Consider the following 19,868-nt stretch of genomic DNA (forward strand, 5'->3'; position numbering starts at 1 on the left):
AAAAAAATCCTAGATTCCAAAGACTTGGAATCTTGGTTGGCGCCTTAATTACTTATTTTATTGAAATTGCCCTCTCTCTATTAAGTTACTTGTCTAAAAACAAACTAATGGTAATGGAGCATCTCTAGACCGAAAGTACCTACACGGAGTAGAGTTTGTGCGGTAAGAGAAGAGTCGTGGAATGTATGGGGCCCATTGACGTATATATTTGGCAATAAGAATGGGGCCAGTACAGCGGTGTGACACCGCTACAACGCGATTGGTTGATGAGTTCGCATCACGCACGCGATAAGTAGATGAGTTCGCATCACGCGCGCGATTAATCGCAACTAGTTGCGTTAGACTGCACGATTGGCTCGAATTCGTGAGTCACACCGCTGAACTAGTACCATTTTTAGTTCCCGGTAAGGCCAGTCCATAGATATAATACGTCAATGATGGGGACCAATACATTCCACGACTCTTCTCTTTCCGAACAGATACTGATACTTCGTCACAGAATAAATACAGAAGACTCACTCTCTAACAAAACGCGTCTGTTACGATCAGCACAGATATGGCCGCTAGGTGGCGACAGCGCCACGCGCGGCTTATGGCAAACCCCAAAATTGGGGCCGAACGGATGTACTTTTAGCTACCTGTAGCAAAGCGACGAAATCGCGGAGTGAGCCACGCCTGACTTCGTATAAATAACCGAATCGAATTTATCAAATAAATAAAAATCAATCTTAGAACTTAACTATTCTACATACGAAAGACAAACGTTTGCGCGTTCTATCTCGACGCCACCGCCTTCTAGTGAGCGTTTTGCATACTAATGTCGAATACATGCCATGAAATGAAACTTCATGATGAAACTGTGATAGACTAACGCTTGCGCGATCTATCTGGAGTCGAGATTCTCGACGCTAGCGCCATCTAGCGATTAATTCGTGTTCTCGGTGAGATATGTTTAAGTATATTGTACTAGTTACGTATAATCTATCTATATTGTTCATCATTTGCATGCTTCTGTTTTATCTCCTTGTAATAAAAAAAAATTGGGTAAACTTTCCGTGTTGGTAGTGGTTGTTACAATAATTAATATAATTATATTTTGATAAAATCACTTTCATTGTATGTTCTCAATAGCCTCCTATACCGGGTGTGGCCTGTAACATGAGCAAAAAATTAAACTGTAGGCTGTACTCCTCATACTGACCAACATTTGTTCAGCGACTTTTAAAAATAACTTGGGGTTTGAATTTTAATACACTTTAAAGTTTATTCTAAGACGCAATGTATTGCGAATTTTGTTATGTTTAAGGCTTGACAAGCAACGTCAATCACAATGATATGACGTGGCGATGGCGTCCATTGAAAATAATATTTATTTTGTATGAAAAATAGGGAGTCTAAATACTTCATAATTTTTAAAAGTTGTAGAACAAAAGTGTCACTGTTTGAGGAGTACAATCTATGTTTTAATTATTTGCTCGTGTTACAGGCCACACCGTGTATACTGTTCCAAATTTCAGTTAGGTAGAATAGGTAGTAGTTCCCGAGATATTTAGCAATGTTACACACTGAAAGACATACCTATTGTACCTTTTTGGTACGGAACCCTAAAAACGACCTGATAATCTTGTTTTGCGACAGCCATCAAAAGTTTGGTACAGGCGATCTGAAACATATTCTCTCCTTTGTTTCAGGTCTACTCTTCCACCGAGCCGTACTTATGTCAGGGTCTGGCCTTAGTCCATGGTCGCTTGTGGCTGACCCGAACAAATACGCTGCCATAGTAGCGACACACGCAAACTGCTCGCCAGGTAAACCATGAAAAACTTGAAACTGCTATGCCCCTTTTTTCATTACTCGTAAAGCATTTATCATGCACTTATAATATACTTATAAGCAAGCTAATCTTAGTAATTAACTGTACAAATAACGGAATTTGTACAGTTAATTATTATTACACGAAAAACATATTTTACTATTTCCCTTTAATAGCTTAAATGTATTATTATGTTATGGCTTAAAAATAAATGTATTGGGCTCCATACATTCCACGACTCTTCTCTTACCGCACAAACTCAGTTAAATTAACTAGAGTCGTGGAATGTAAATGTATTGGGCCCCATACATTCCACGACTCTTCTCTTTCCGCACAGACTCTAGGGAATTCAGCCGCTATTTTTGTAATCCTAAAGAAACAAGAATTAGTAATACTGGTTGAAAATAATTTCAATTGTTTTCTTTTTGTATAGAACTCACTCCTCCGGCACTTCTAAGATGTTTACGGGAGCGTCCGCTCGAGTCACTTATGTCAGCACCAGCGCAAGCACCGGACTTTTCTTATGCATTTGGGCCTAGTGTTGATGGCGTCGTTATTGGTAAGTCATAATTATAATCATTTATTTGCCGCAATCCATCATCATCAATCCTAAGTCATCATTTTAAATTAAGATAATAGTATAACTTATACCTATCGTTATTGTGACAATGTACAATAGTTATTTGTTTTACAAGGGGGCAAAGTTGTTGTTTTACCGCTCGTGCTATTAATTGATACCCGAGCAAGCGAAAGATTCCAAAATTGAACCACGAGCGTAGCGAGTGGTTCGAAAAATGGAATCTTGAGCGTTGCGAGCGTTTCAAAGCACGAGGGTTAAACAAAATTTGCCCCCGAGAGAAACACAAAATTTTTCACCACACCAACCCGAAGCAAATATTAAATGTAAAATATCAAACAAAATCAAACCAAATCATATCCAAATGAATGTTATTAAAAATTTTTCATCCAAAATCATCATTTAAAAGTCAATTCTACCAGCAAACATAAGAAAACAACTCAAAATTTGCATTTGATTACTTTGCCTCACATGTGAATAAAATGCAACTTTGCTATCAGTTTTTGAAGTGCAAAGTAAGCCTTTCCGAGCTGGTGTGGTGAAAAATGATATATAAATCTAATACCTTGAGCGTACCTTTGACATAATCAGATACGTACGATACGTACAGATAAGAACCATAAAAGCGTTTTTAATACAGTCACACGTACACTAACACGTAGGGGATACAACTTGTCAATTGATTGTTTCCTTTTTCTCTCCACCCATGTAAGTTTAAAAAGGGGTAAGTTACTATAAATCTACCAATGACCAATATATTTTTCATTAAATTCTCTTCAATCGTTTTTTTATTTATTTATGTTGCTAGGACTTTTTTACCATATTTAGTATGGCGCAAATTTTGACGAGTGATTATACTCTCCCATCAAATCAGTACTTATGGAAAACTAGAGAAATATAAACCAAGTAAGAAAGGCTCTATATGTCAAAGAGACAGCTATGAATAAATACAAAATTAAAAAAAACGGCCAAGTACATATCGGATCACGCTCAGTGTAGGGTTACGCAGTTATCCGTCCGTTATCAATAGGCGTTAAACCCCCAATTCCTTCCCCCATACGTCCTTGGTTTCGGAGCCAATTGACTGTCTGGAAAAGGCAAAATATTTTAAATTAAAGTTTCCGTTTTTCCTTTTGAGGTACGGAACCCTAACAATGGGTAAGGACTAAGGATTATAAAGTCGGGTTACTGGAGGATATAAAGCCTGACCAGGAATATATGATCACGCGCCATGTTGCGGAATTTCACTGGAACTAATTTTTTTATACTTACTGAACTGTCACCCTATACTCGAGAATAACAGCGCCCTCGTGACAATGATCATATATTACTGGTCAGGCTTTACCTAATCAACTGATGTACCTATTTATATAAAAGTCCGAGGTTTTAATACATTGTAAATTATTCAAAGTTTGACAACAAATGACGCCATGTTGCGGAATTTCACTGGAACTAATTTTTTTATACTTACTGAACTGTCACCCTATACTCGAGAATAACAGCGCCCTCGTGACAATGATCATATATTACTGGTCAGGCTTTACCTAATCAACTGATGTACCTATTTATATAAAAGTCCGAGGTTTTAATACATTGTAAATTATTCAAAGTTTGACAACAAATCATGTCAAAAGTGTGTTGACATCCCTAAGTAACGCTATAACTCGGCCGAGGATAGCTGCCGAGTTATTTTGTGCCGATAGCTCGGTTGTTGTTTTCACTTTGGCACCATTCTTCCGGTTGCCAAGCAGAGCGCGTCCGAGGCGCGTTATTAAATTGTCCCCGAGAAGTTTTCTCATCTCGTCCTCCCGCGGAGCGTGTGCGCTTCCCGTTAGGTCGGGCTGTTGTTCAACAACGCTTTTTTTTGATTCCTCGTCGCGGCCCCTTTTATTAGAAAAGCTAACATTCTCGGATTTCCAGAAAAAATAACGCGAGCTTTATAATATTTTTCAAACTCGGAGGGTAGGATGACACCTGCCATCTCCTAATCCCAATTTATAACCTAAAAACGCCAAATCTCGCAAAATTGTATGGAAATGACAGGTCTCATATCCTACGCTTCGAATTTGAAAAATATTATAGTGATACGAGTACATTGTGTATCAATAAGACGAAAATTACAACTTTCTCTTCAGTGTTTGAAGAATAAATTGAGCGTTTACATGCTGGTGTGGTGTAAATACATTGTTTGTATACAGATACTGGCGATCTTCTTATCAACCCAGAAAATGGGTATGACTGGGGAGGACAACCTAGACAACCAGTGGGCAAGCAAACGCAGAACGCGATAAACATCATCAACGCTGTCTTGATGCGCAAGAGTGCCATTGCTCAACTAACCAAGTAAATATTATAATTTATTAAATATTAATAGGTACAATTGTTACATTATTACATACCTTTTACTTTTTCATAAATACCTACCCTGCATATGCTTTATAATGCATTTGCTTAATTAATTTTACAGTACATCTGTCCTTACTGTGTGCTAGTGCATAAGCACATTAAGTATTAACAGCACGTATTTAACCGGTCAACTAATTAATCGAATTTGAGTAGTTTAAAAAAATAGAAATGGGTACTAAAATTAATAGATTGGCAACAAAAACAGAGCCTATAAATATATCAATATGAGACAACATTTTAATGCCTTTACAGCTTTTGTTTATTTTTAGGCTGGTTTCAACTGTTTATTTGGCAACTGAATTATTATATTGGAGACCATTTATGAAGCACATTTTAAAAAGAAAACGGCTATCTATTTATTCAAAAATGAAGTTTTTTTTAAATATTTCGTTTGGTCACTACACGGTCAACCTAACACGCTCCACCTCGCTTCGCTCGTCGTCGCACCTATCTTTTGACTCTTGCAGAACAGCGTGATAACTATTAAAATTAGTAATTAAAAATTTAAAGACCTAACGGTATAATGGCCATCAGGTGTTTCATGATTAGGAATTTCGACTATAAGTATAATAGGGACTGGTGTTTTGTGAATTAGGAAATATATTAGGTATAGGTATGCCCAGTGAAAGTTCCTGTTTAATATTTTAGTTGCCCGGTTAATAATAAGCCTTAAGTAACTACGTCGAAAATTTAAAGGGCCATATGTACTGTAAAACGTTGTACGATACACGTGCGAATAGGTAATTCGCAACTCGTGTCGATTCAAAAACACCCGTTCGGTCGTGTTTTAAAATTCTCCAATCGTTACGTATTTCCTTTTTACGCACTTGTATCGTAAATAACTATTACGAGAAACGATTTGACTTCATTTAACATTATTATGTGGAGGTTAGTGTAATATTTGAGTTCTCTTCAATTTTAATATTTGTTGTGGTAGCCAGTGTCACTATAATAAAGAAATGTTAGAATATTACAATATATTAGTGGATTGTTTAAATTTAAATGAGTAACAATCACTGTAGTGTATTATTCTTCTATCCCTACTTAGTACCTGTATATAATATAATAAAATAGTGAGATCGTGACATTGAATGACGTCCAACTATAGGTACGACCTAATGCTGGGGGTCACAAAGGCCGAGGCCTATTTCGCATTCAGCGGCGACGACGTCCAATACGGTATAGAGGCTGACAGGAGATCCAAAATATTGAGGTCTTTTGTTAGAAACACATATAGCTACCACTTATCGGAAATTCTGGCTACAATTATCAATGAATACACGGATTGGGAGCGTCCAGTGCAACATCCTATCAATATAAGGTAAATTCAAATATTCATGAAAACTAATTTAGTATTAAGAATATAAATTGGTCACAGTGACACAGATCCATTTATTAAGTTCCTTTAGTTTAATTTTATGAGTACAACTCAGGATAGTTAAGATTTAAATAAGATTAAAGTATCTCAAATCTATTATTGTTTGCAGGGATGAAACGTTAGAGGCGCTGAGTGACGCCCAAGTAGTGGCTCCGATAGTTTTGACTGCCGACACACATTCTGCATTGAGACGTAATTCATATTTGTATGTATTTGACTATCAAACGAAATACGGAGACTACCCACAGGTGAGTATTAACTTGGTTTGTGAGTTCTTAGGTATTCCATAGTTCCATAAATTATAAACATTTATACCTTTGATAGACATCAATTCCTCCACATTATACTTAGATGCTACTATTGGGACAGTTTTGGACCTAAGTTAATGTAACCAATATTTGTTTTATTGTGATTTTTTAACAAACGTATTAAAAATTTCATGTTTCAAAATTCGCGTCTGGTTAGATTATGTTATGTACCACATAGATTATGTAGGTATATCTTGTGAACTCAGCTTAAAAGTTAAAATCATCAACGCAAAATGTAACACCCCTGGAGTTGCATGCATCCATAGGCTACGGTGACCGCTTTTTTATAAATTTGTAAATGAACAAATTACAACTTAGGTATTTCGTTTCTGTAACTGCAAAAAAAGAACAATTACTACAACATCGCGAGGAAACTGGACTACTCCCAATAAAGGCCTAGTTGCCCTTCTGGGTTAGAAAGTCAGATGGCAGTCGCTTTCGTAAAAACAAGTGCCTACGCCAATTCTGGGATGAGTTTCCAAGCGGACCCCCGGCACCCATGAGCCGTGCCAAAAACCGGGACAAGGCGAGAAGATGAAAATCGAAAATCTGTCGGGTTACTCGTGCCCATCGTGTATAGGTAGTTACGCAACAGATTGCGTGTCGCACATATTGCATTTAACTAACTAACTTAATTTCGAGAAAACTAATTATTTATTCGCCACTTAACAAATATCCGTCTAACTAGTATAAACGCCAGCCAGAAATCGGAGCTCTATGTTAATTGTTTAGCATGTAGTTAGCAAAGCCTGCTCTCTTATAATATACGATGTTCTCTCTCAAGTGGCCTCATTTGTCTTCAAGGATCGAGGTTAACGAGTTCGTAACCAATACGGAGTAGGTACTTACTTTGCAAAGGTGGATGAACATGTTATTAAATAATGATTCCTTTTGAACTTATAATGATGTCGCCTAAAACAAATATCCGCCGGACATTTTTTTCTACTCGCCCGAAATGAATATAAGTATGTATAGTAAGTGATTATTAGGTATTGTAGTGGTCCAACTTTGTATGGGAAAAAGAAGTGGAATAAATTTTATCTCCACAATATTCCCTTTATATTTGCTAATCATCGCGAGGTACAAATTTAATTATTATTTACTTTTTTTACAAATTTAAAGTTTTGTGGTTTTCCCCTGTACTTGTAGTGTAAGACAATATTACCTACTTGCCAAATTTCATAGTTCTAGGTCAACCAAAAGTACCCTATGAACCTTACCAACTTTTCTGGTAGCTGATCCTTACAGTAACTATTGAGTATATAGTATTAATTTTATATAATGGTTTTTTATATAAAACTCAAATTGACTAATTTCAGCTAAAGTTTTAGTATAAGCTTAAACTAAAAGATATTATGTATTATGATGGTTATACGTTATGTATGGCATACTAAAATCCCAAATTAGTCAATTTGAGTGTTATATAAAAAACCATTATATAAAATTAATATTATGTCAATTCATCGTTATTCCTAAACAAAGTACTGATTTTGTTGTTATAGGTAATGTTTTATATATCTTGTGAACGTTATTAATATAAAATAATATACCGTAAAATCAAGTTACTATTCCTTAAGGTTCAACAACTAAGGTTCAGTTTTTAACGTTGATTCTTAACGAGATTTATGATTTATTCTCGTTTCATTTATTTTGGAGCTTAGTGTATCACTAATGCTCTTTCTACAATTATATACTCAACATAATTTGAAAAATACTTAAACATATTTTATTGTAACTTGAATTTGGATAGTTGTAAGTCGTGGACTAAAGTTACCTGATTTTACGGTAGCTATTAATGTTGTTATATCTCGTGAGACGCAGCCGATTTTAAATATTCATCAAGTCACACAAGTACCTTCTGATATTCATAATGTAACGATTTTCCGGCACAGCGACAAGGCTGCATCCACGGCGAAGAGCTGCCCTACATTTTCGGCGCCCCGCTTGTGGGCGGGCTGGCTCACTTCCCTCGGAATTACACTAAAGCTGAGGTTGCATTATCCGAATCAGTTATGCTGTATTGGGGGAACTTCGCCAAGACTGGGTAAGAAATAAATACTTTTCATTCTATTAAACTGTACGAAATAACTGCATTAGATATATTTATGCTGACTGTACTAAACACAACACAGGTTGCATCAGGAAACTCTGCTTTTAAATTTTCATCTTGGTAGTGACATTTATGGCTGCTACATACTTCTCGACTACACCTATGTACAGTCAGCAAAGCTATTACCCCTGCATACATAAATATGTATGTGCTAATAATATTGCTGACTGCACCTACCCAAAGAATATTTTGTAATTGTTAAACGAGTTTCCACGTGTGATAATGTATGATTATAAGTATAATTACAATGTTTTATTCAGAAATCCTAATGAAGCTCAAGAAAGTGATCCCATACGCGCAGGAAGACAGGAACGGGCAAGGATGAAGAACATTGAATGGACGGCTTATGAGGCTGTACACAAGAAGTATATTAGCATCGACACAAAGTCTAAATTGAAAAATCACTACCGAGCACATAGGTTTGTTATTATTATTTACTAAATAGAAAATAAACGTTTCCAAATGGATATAAAAACACTGGTTTTCGTCCACAGGCTTTCATTCTGGTTGAATCTAGTACCAGATCTTCACCGGCCGGGGGGAGAAGATGTTCCGTCGTCTCATCACCAGCTTGACAATGACGACCCCTCTCTACAACCGACTATAAAAACATATAGCCCGCCACTTAAGAAAACGACTGATTTAGTCCTAATAGATACAGGAGTTCCGACTAAGTTACCTATTCTCAACCTAAATAATATAACTTCCCCTTTAAACTTTAATATTATTGGAGTAAATGCTCCAACCCAAAGTACTGTAGGAGGTACAGATGTTCATAAATCGGAATCACCTACTAACTCCCCGCCAGAAGACGGATTTGCAGCATATTCAACTGCATTAAGCGTGACTATAGCTATAGGATGCTCATTATTAATTCTTAATGTTCTCATATTTGCGGGCGTGTACTACCAAAGGGACAAAACAAGAATGAATGGTCAAGATGCTCACACGAATGGCTCACATTTAAAGAAACGGGTTGAAAATGGTCAAATGCCTAATAATATTTGCGGAGATCTTGAAGGAGCTCTTACTTATCAAACGAGCCTCAAAAACGATCCGGCAACAATACTCAGTCACCACCATACACATTCTCATCACCAATTGCCTCCGCCCGAATTTGCAGATTTACCGAGTAATAATGTTACAGGCATGGCTACATTGCCTCGCGCACCACCTCCACCCAAATTGGGAAAAAGCAATATAAATACATTAGCCAGTGGCCAGTTGCCTGAGAATCAGCCTTTGCTGTCTGCACATCAAATGCAAATGATTAACACCAGTACTTTGACTAAAAAGAACACACAGTTGAACTCCAAGTCAAACGTGACGATGGAGGAGCTGCGTGTGTGACGCCAGCGCGCCTGACTGCACCGGGCTGGGAGTTGCAGCGATATGGTTCACCACGACGAGATTGTGTGACTTGAGCCGGACCTTCTCAAGTGTCTTACAGATTACATATAGTCTGACGAGGTAATCTCGGTGCCACTTTGAAGGTGAATCGTTTAACTTGACTGACTGTAAAACGATGGTGACATATATAGCATAGTGTAAATTAATGCATCGTGAAGTATAATTATATCTGTAAAAAAAAACACAAGACGTAGGTAGTATAACTACAGTGAAATAAAAGTGCTAAGGCACTAGTGTAGTTAAGTTAAAATTAATATTTTAATGTTTGTAAATATATGTAAATACGAAGCCCTATTGGTGTGTAAATATATAATAATATGTAGTAGACAGTTCAGTGGCATATCCATCCTTATAACAACTATTTTAATTATAATAGGGTGAGTTAGTACTAATGATTGTATGGCGTGTGTAATAGTGTTAATTTCAGTCTTTTATTAAAATAATTCCTTAAATTACGTTTTAATTAACCAATTTTACATATTAAGGCAAACATTTAATAGTAGACTGAAATAACGACTCAGTGAATTTAATATTTAATAGAGTCGATCATAAATATTTAAATGTTACAGAACACCAACTTATTGCCGCTATAAACTAATTGGTAGAAGCTGTAATCGATTTGTCACTACTAAGTTAATGTAATAGTTGTGTAATTGTTATCATATAGGTATGAGCTGAATTAGATATTAACTGTAGAAACAAAATATCCAGATAGTTACTTTTATATTGTGTGTATCTACTTCATTGTTAATTTTTTTGGACGGATTTATAGTAATAACAACTAACAACAACATCAGAATTCATTGATTGCATACACTTTGCCTAAGCAATATTTTAATATTTCTTAGTTTTTTTTTTGTTTTTATACCTCCTAAAGGTTTGTTCACTTATTATTATAATAATTACAAGAAAAGCGAAATGGATGCAAACGATTTCCTTAACCAGCCTAGAAGTCTAGAGCCTGGACTGTTATTGGTATTTTAGTGATATCTGTGTGTATCGTAGTTCTTATATTGATGCGAAGGAAATGTCCATGTGTCTATAACAGAATAATATAGGCATTAGGGTGGCCTATAAAGTACGAGGTCCAATATATCTGTCGTAACCCGGGCATCTATTTTAAGACAATTGATGTCCATTTGCGCAATGTAGTAATGACATTAATGTCAAATTATACTCTACGCAAGCCCCACAAACAGGATATCTCCGGAGCGCAGTCGGGGCGGCTCGCCGGTGTTTGTAGCGAGAATGTGTGTATACATATGTACAGATGTAGTGCATAATTATTTTCCTTCGTATTTTCACGGAAACGCACGAATGTTCTTTGCTATTTCAGTCAGTCTCGGTACAAAAAGTAGTGAGGTTGCCTGAAGTGGCATGAAAAATACGAACGTTTCCGAGAATATACGAAGGAAAACAATTATGCACTACATCTGTACTCCCAACAGCTTGTGACTCGCAATTGAATACTTTGCTGCGGGGGCCTGCCATCTGGTGTAACGTTGAAATAACCCGCAATGGACATAGTACCCGTGAATATTTTAGCACCACCTTGCATCACTTTGATAAATGTGATATCATTGTGTTGGGGATCGTCCATTAATCACGTCATACTAAAATAGGAGGTAGGGGGTCAGAAAAAAGTCACGAATTATCACTATGTGGGAAGCAAGGTCTGTATTATGACAACAAGGGATGTATTGTATACAGCATGTTTGGTACATCGTTTGCCAAATTAAAGTGGCAGATACCTAGGTTGAGTCATTTTCTATCTTCTCATGCCTAGAAAAAAAATACAACTTTTTTCACCTCTACGCACGTAACTATTTGTAATTTATGAAAAATATGCATAGATTTTGAAAAACATACATGGGAAAAATATTTAAAATGGATTTTAATTTGGCTAACGATGTTACCAAACATCCTGTCTAGATACGTTTCTGTTTTCGAGGAAAAATAATTTATTTTAAGTACAGTCAAATACTCTTTTTTAAACAATAAAAAGCCTTAAAATAGAAATACTGTATTTAACGTACGCAAGGCGTTTTGCAAAAATATACTTAAATCTTAGAGAAACGGATTTATCATGTTTATAAGTAGTTACAACGTGTCTGTAGAAGAAGAGTACCTATAGATATCACGAAGAGCTAATACGTCAGGTACGCACAAAACACTATTATATATTAATAGTATCTTACACGAGAAGAATTGTACGTAAAACATTAGAATTGCAGGTTAATACATTAAAATTATGTATTACAAACTAGCCAAACAAATATGATATGATTAATGAACGAGCCCTTACGAAACTTATCGATCGTGATTAGATTGTTGATTATTAACTATTTACGTTTACGTTTGCAAGTACTGGACAAGGTACTTGCAAACGTAAATGTTGGGTTAATTGCAATTTATACATATACTGAAGTATCAGGGTTTGTAGTTTGCACAATTAATTAATGACGTAGAGTCATCAAATATATTCCCGCGCATTCAACTGTCCATGGATTTGTATCTTCTGCGCATCAGAGAGTATTTTGACAAATATTTGCACATTTTGTTTCTACGGTTAACAACTAATTTTTTTTGTTTCTGACATAGACGGACCAATAGCTGTAAATATGTAAATAATTTAAGATAATCCTGTATCAGGCAGTAGAGTTCCCGTTTTATTTTACATTTAAGTATTTAAATTGTGACTGAATTGAAGTATCTATTCGTAGTACATAATAATAAAAATAAAAGACAGAGTTCAATATAAATGCACTATTATTATTTATTATTATTTTATCTCTCTTGGACTTATTTATATTTTTTCTTAGTAGGTACCTAGGTAAATTATTTACACACAGCAGAAATAGTTATTTGTTTTACAAGGGGGCAAAGTTGTTAACCGCTCGTGCTAATATTGATACCCGAGCAAGCCAAAGATTCCAAAATGCGTTGCGAGCGTTTCAAAGCACGAGGGATAAACAAAATTTACCCCCTAGGGAAACACAAAATTTTTCACCACATCAACCCGAAGAAAATATTAACTGTAAGATATCAAGCAAAATCAAACCAAATCAAATCCAAATGAATGTTATTAAATATTTATCATTCAAAATCATCATTTAAAAGTCAATTCCACCAGCAAACATAAGAAAACAACTTCAAAATTTACATTACTTTGCCTCACATGTGAATAAAATGCAACTTTGCTATCAGTTTTTGAACAATCAAGAGAGCCTTTACCAGTTGGTGTGGTGAAAATTTATGTTCGGTCTCTTGTTGTATTACTGCCTTGCTGAGTTCAAAGAAATATAACATTTTCACGCGTCTGTTCTGAACACGCAAATTTGTCATTCTTTTTATGCGGTTATAATGCTAAATTGATTTCATATATTTTTAAGAAAAAAGACAACGCTTAATTTTCTATCGTAACGGGTGTTTACAGAGGTATTACGGGTAGTACGGGAGGCACAGTTCGTGTTTAATCGCAATCTTACTAAAATATTGTTTTCGAAAGAAAAGCTATTCCAAAGAAGATTGCTAGGGAGATAAAGAAAGTTAGATTTTCGACTATAGTTGCAAACCACTTCGTTCTTTCATTAGTATTTTTACTTCTCTATCAATAAATAAATGGAAAGTTATGGAGGAGGCGTGTCAAAGGACAAGATGAAGTCAAGTTGTGTATCCATATTGATATTTTATTTGTAACTGAAAACTTCAATAATAATGGCCATGATCATTATCATATCATTATCATTTCTCTATCATAGCGGCTCATCACTTACAATATTTCAGAGTTTTAAGACTAACATAAAATTAAGCTAACTCAACTCAATAACAACAATTAAACTCAACAAGAAAATCATATTTTCCTACAAGCTTTCTTGATCAATAAAGTACCTACCTACTTAGTAGTTATCAACATCAAGTGCACTGTTGCCAATAGCTTCTTATACATCCGCATATAAGGAAAAAGTACGTTAGGTATTAACTATTACGAAAACTTACATCTTAAATACAACATTTCTACTCAGAATCACGAGGATACCTGAACGGATACGATGGTCGTTCTTGTCTACGTAACAGCGTGACAAAACGGTGTCCGTCACTTTCTAACCCACGGTGTTAAAAAGTGACAGTTATTTTATCACGTGGATAAAGATGGATAAAGCCATCCATAATACGCCGGCTGATTGGCCTTCTTGGGTAAATGTCTGTGATGTCAATTGAATCAAAGGTCCTCTTTGTGATGACAATTAAATAAGAGATCGAACAAACCAAAACATCATAATAAATGTGCACACTTTTCAAAACGCGCTTAAGTAGTTTCTTAAACAATTTCAACAACACTACCTGCCAAACAAAAAAAGAAAATGTGTAATTTTAGAGATTATTCCGAGTGCTGATATTATGGACTTAGCCATTAAGATTTTTTTTTAATGATACAACTATTCATAGCTCCTACTTTTTTTTGTACGAATAAGGATTGTAAACTGTACACATTTAATATTAAATGGATTTTACTTTAACATAGTCATTGCAATTATTTTCTTCGATAGTAAATGATAGACTTATTGCCCCTAAAATTTTAACATATTAAGGGGCAGTAAGATTATCTTACGATGAATTGTACAAGTACATACTTACAATTAAGGTGCAGTGCCTTCATCCAACAGAGTTTTTGAAAAATCGTAGCGAATTTAGGGTTCCGTAGTCAACTAGGAACCTTTATAGTTTTGCCATGTCTGTCTGTCCGAGGCTTTGCTCCATGATCGTTAATGATAGAACGCTGTAATTTGGCATGAATATAAAAAAAAATCCAACCAAGTCGTACAATAAAATGAATTAATTTTTTGGGTACCTCCCCTACACGTAAAGTGGGGGTGTGATTGTTTTTCGCTCAACCCTACTGTGTGAGGTATCGTTGGATAGGTCTTTAAAAACGAATAGGGGTCTTATTATTATTGCTGAAATAAATAATTTTATTGTAAAACAGTGATAAATCCGTGGAAAAAACGTGATCTCCATGAATAATTACAAACCTATGAAACGTACTAATATTATCTACTTAGACGTAATATCTACATCCACAAAATAAAATGCGTGCGTACCTAACGAAATTATTTGCTCGTGTCAATACGTACTCGTATTGTTTACCTACTTGATTTTCTTACGAACACAAGTTACAATGTATCGCACCCCGCCTAAGTCACACAGAAAACTCCGCCCATCAGTGGGTCAGTCTTCAGAAATGCCTGGTGAGTTTATCAGGGGAACAAAAGATGCAGATCAGTCACTCTGCTCCAATAACTCTGACCTAGGGGACCCCGCCAATCAAACATTCATTACTGAGCCAGATCCAGTAGACACTTAACAGGTAAGTGCGCTTACTCTGGAACAACGTAGCCCAATTAACATAGACCACAGCGGGCTAAACCAAGAGCAACCAACCATTGTGTCTGGAACTACAGAGAGTAGGCACATAGGTACCAGATTTTGTCACCATGAGCATCAATACCAAGAACTCCAAGAAGCAAAAACATAAATATGAGGTCAAGGAAAAAGAGGACTCAAGAGTAACCGACATAAAATATGCTGTGATCAACAACTTACAAATGTAGGTACTTAGACGTTACAGAAAATATAGCAAACCTGACTAGCGAACTCTTGGGTGAAAAATACATCACTGCGTCGAACAAACGGGCCATACTTGCTATCTAAAATGAATAAAAATAACCACCGATCTTTGCTCTTGCGACGGCATCACGCCACAAACTATAGACCACCCTTCAAAGATCATGCCCAAAATTCACCATCACCTGTTTCAACCACGAAATCATCTGCCATAATCTTGAAATTCAACCGTACTATCTCCAAGACCTCATTAACACATTCAATACCACTAAGTGCTACGGGTTACGCTCGTAGCGCGTAGCCACGGTTTCGTCGTATGTAGCGCGTAGTCGCTACGAACAGTGTACCCGACAGTCGGGTTCTTGGTGTTGAATGTGTTAACAGAGAAAGTACACGGACCTCATTCCGTAAACTATTCACCACCATAATTAACAGTTTAAACAAGTTCCACGGCACTTAAATCCATCTCATCTATACCGCCCATTCTCTAAAACATCTTCACATTTTCACATTCATCACCATATCATCATCATCATCGTCCATCATAACACAACATCAGGTTTCAGAATTTGTAACAATTATAAAAAATCTAACAGACCTTACGGATCCTGCCGCTCGCGCTCGTAAACTTCGTGGGGACTGGACCCGAAATTTTAAATGCTTAATAAAAAACGAATAGGTAGCTCGAGTTTAACCTATTGTGACGTTAGGGTAACTACGCAACCCTACACTGTACATGACCCGACATGCTCTTGGCCGGTTTATTTAGAATATTTAGATCATAACACGGTTGCAAAAACTGAATAGCAGCAGTATTGAGGCTTTTTCTAGTAACTTCATCGTACACTAATCAACTTTCGCTCGATAAAAGGAAATCCCGAACATAGGTCTAAAACGCACCATTATTAATTTGTACTACATATTAACGACTAATGTTAACTAAAAATGCGTATATGAACTCATTGATTACTTTTGTTAAAAATATCAATTCCCTCACATTGATATCCGCCGATCCCGGGCACGCACTGCCGTCCGCTCAATGATCAAAGAGCTGCGATCGGATAAGGACCTGAATTCACTGCATCTTAATTAATTAGTAGATATTTTGTAATAAAAACCGCCAGCACTAACGTGAACAACACAAACTCCATTTGACACGATTTTGCTGGTTTGATTACGGAGTCTGGTAATGAGTGAACTGACGCTTGCGCGCTAACTGTACAACATGTGATATCCTCCAAGCTCAAATGAACTGTTTGGATGCAATTTCCACTGTTCGTATTAAGCTGGCGTCATTACTCAGGATTGATTTTGTGTTATATTATAAGAATATTCTCGGGTAGTTTTAGGGCCCGGACCTAACATTAGATATTAAAAGGTGCCTGTGGCTATGAACTGCATCTAATTTCATATATTTTAGGTACCTACTACCTATCCGTCAACGAATGTCAAAAAAATAAAGCAAATTTGGTCTGTTGTATCTTTGGAACTACGAGGTCTACGTAGACCAAATTGGTCTAATTTTGACAATATAAAACATCCTTTTGAGCAAGTCATAATTTTTCCTATAAAAACACACTTGATCAACACAACCACGCTCGCTCGACGCATTACTTTATGGTATTTCATCGGAGAAATGTGAAACTGTAAATCCTTACTCGTATAAAAATCTTATTTACTTACAAAGCATTGTAAATTTTTTTACGCAAATGATTGTATAAATATCTACAATATCGATACCTACTTAGCCTGTACAAAGACTTCATATTAATAAAATACTGAGATACCGACTCAACATTACTTAATAAAACGGAGTAAGAACGTAATCAATCTTGTTTCATTACATAGATACCCACTAGCACGTCTTTCCCCCAAATAAAAGTATTCAAAAGTATAGTCCCATTCGTAGAACTTCTCTTCTAGGTTTTATAGTATTTACAGAATCATAAAAAGCCTACTTCTGTAGTAGTGCGGCTCGTTAGCTCAACTTAGTGTGGAGGTATGGTCCCAGCCGGCAGAAAGCACGAAACTTGGCATGCACATTGCTTTTACGTTTAGAGGAATAAATAGAAGTAGAAACACACCGAGAAGTTACTGTTCCTCCCACTCCCCCCACTTTTATATCCCCATTTTTATTATTATAAATTTTTATGAAAACTTAAAGCTACAATAAAAATGTGTAGCAGAAGTTCTCGATAAAATTTTCTACAATCCGGCTTTGGAAGTAGGTATATTTAAAATCTTAGTTTTCAAATTTATGCTTAATATCTCCTTATAATAGCTATGGAAATATTATGGCGAATATACATACTTCTCCTAGACATTTTTATTGTACTTATATTTCACAGTTGTCATGAAAATGCATAAAAACTAATAATGGGGATATATGTAAAAGTGGGACGGAGGCGGAGGGGGGGGGGGGGGGGGGGGAAGTAAGTTCACGGCGTGTTTCTACTTCTATTTATTCTCATAAACGTAAAAGCTATATGCATGCTACGTTTCGTGCTTTCTGCCGCACTATAGGTGCCCTACAGAATTTTGGATACCTACAGAAGAAGGCTGTTTGTCATTTCGTACCTACTCTATTTCATTTCATTTATTTAACCAACTTACATTTACAGCAGATTGCCAAACATGAAAGTTATAGGTCACAGTACTAAAATATAAAATTATAAATTACATAAATAGCATTTTGTTAAATTATAAGATAATCACGTATACATTTCAATCTATAGGTAGGTCAATAAATTTTTTAATTTTGATACACCCTTATTAGACCTAACATGACATGCACAAGTAATCTAATACTGTATTGTGGTAGGAGTGTTAATTGACTCCAAATAGCGAGCGGCTGTGGCCAGAAATCTCGACTTCGACTGCGAGAACAAGTCCAGTGTTGGGTCAAAGAGCAGAATATTGTTGATGTGGTTCAAGGCCACATCCAGAGGAGAGTTGCTCAGATTTATCTTGGCGTGCGGGACCAGGAATAGCGGCCGTTGGCGTGGACGGAGGGAACCTCTTATGTGTAGTGGTACTTTAAGCGATACATATATTTATTTCTCACCGAAAGTTATGCTTATAATATTTGTATACTCATATAATTATGGTAAGATATTTCTCTATAAAAGTTACATTACACCTAGGTACTCTAGAAAAGTAGAGTCCTGAAGTTGGTTCTCTAATAATTTCCTTAAAACAAGATACCTATTTTTAGGTTCCGTACAAAAAAAGATTTTCACTAAAACTCTTTTCAGCCTCCGTATGACAGCGCCCCGTCCTTGGAACGACCAATCGCAATGCCGTTAGCAACTTAATCATCAGCATCCATCCTGCTCCTCACCTTACCTCTTCCTCATTATTTGGTGACTTGCTTCGCGAATAAAATGAGAAATATTAGGCATTAGGCTTCTACAGGCGGTTATCTGTGATTGTTTCTTGTATTCCATTTTATATGTATTATTTGTTGTTATACTTACAGGCAGTATAAATGCATATTCGGTATACCTATACATTTTATCCGTCTACGGATCATGACATATATGCATAGAGCCACGAAACTCCACCACGAAAAGTAATGTTGGAGTCAGAAGGGGACACAGTGAACCACATCAGACAGGTTTCGAGGGGAATTGTTATACCTACGTACTTAAAGCAGAAGGCATCTACACTCAGCAATAAATGTGTGTATTTAAAAAAATCGACAGTAGCCTAGCCCCTTATTTAATTTTTTTTTTCCAGTATTTATCACGGCGGGACAATTAATGACAAAGGACAGTACCATTTTTTACCTTTTGTTTAAAATTACGCGTACCTAAGCTGCAGTTGACATGACCAATTAATATTGCCAAGTATCCTTTTGAATAGGGTACAAATCAAATGATTTATGATTTTTCTTATGGAAAAACAAAACGTTGTTACTTAGGTATTTATTTACAAATGGCTTACTATTTTTCGGGTGTCTAACTAAGATATCAACAACAGCATTTATTTAATGGCATTTAGCTGCAATCATGCAATGGCTGTATATTTAATATTTCAGCGCCAATTAATTTCGAGTAGCTCTAAATATTAGCTATCATACTATTAAATAAAACCGGTAAAGTGCGAGTTCGTTTAACGGAACCCGTACAAAGTTTAAATTATCTCATGTAGTTAACTATAAACAGATAAAACTTTTGACCAGATGTATACTAAGCATAATTGTGTACAGGTACAGCGCCTAATACCGACAAATTGGCTAA

General features: G+C 36.0%; 1 protein-coding gene across 2 annotated transcripts in view; it reads left to right on the plus strand.

The window, feature by feature from the left end:
• Window positions 1-10,778, plus strand: part of LOC134804743 (neuroligin-4, Y-linked-like) — an 88,768-nt gene extending 77,990 nt beyond the window's left edge. For both annotated transcript variants that reach the window (XM_063777945.1, XM_063777946.1), the window contains 8 exons: window positions 1,692-1,808; window positions 2,247-2,372; window positions 4,589-4,733; window positions 5,905-6,117; window positions 6,284-6,422; window positions 8,375-8,526; window positions 8,853-9,011; window positions 9,087-10,778. In XM_063777945.1, the coding sequence (XP_063634015.1) occupies window positions 1,692-1,808; window positions 2,247-2,372; window positions 4,589-4,733; window positions 5,905-6,117; window positions 6,284-6,422; window positions 8,375-8,526; window positions 8,853-9,011; window positions 9,087-9,942 (1,907 nt within the window). In that variant the 3' untranslated portion in view covers window positions 9,943-10,778. The remainder of the gene's footprint in view (window positions 1-1,691; window positions 1,809-2,246; window positions 2,373-4,588; window positions 4,734-5,904; window positions 6,118-6,283; window positions 6,423-8,374; window positions 8,527-8,852; window positions 9,012-9,086) is intronic.
• Window positions 10,779-19,868: the final 9,090 nt, after the last annotated feature.

This window comes from Cydia splendana, chromosome Z, assembly GCF_910591565.1.
Source record: "Cydia splendana chromosome Z, ilCydSple1.2, whole genome shotgun sequence".
In the NCBI taxonomy this organism is placed as follows: domain Eukaryota; kingdom Metazoa; phylum Arthropoda; class Insecta; order Lepidoptera; family Tortricidae; genus Cydia; species Cydia splendana.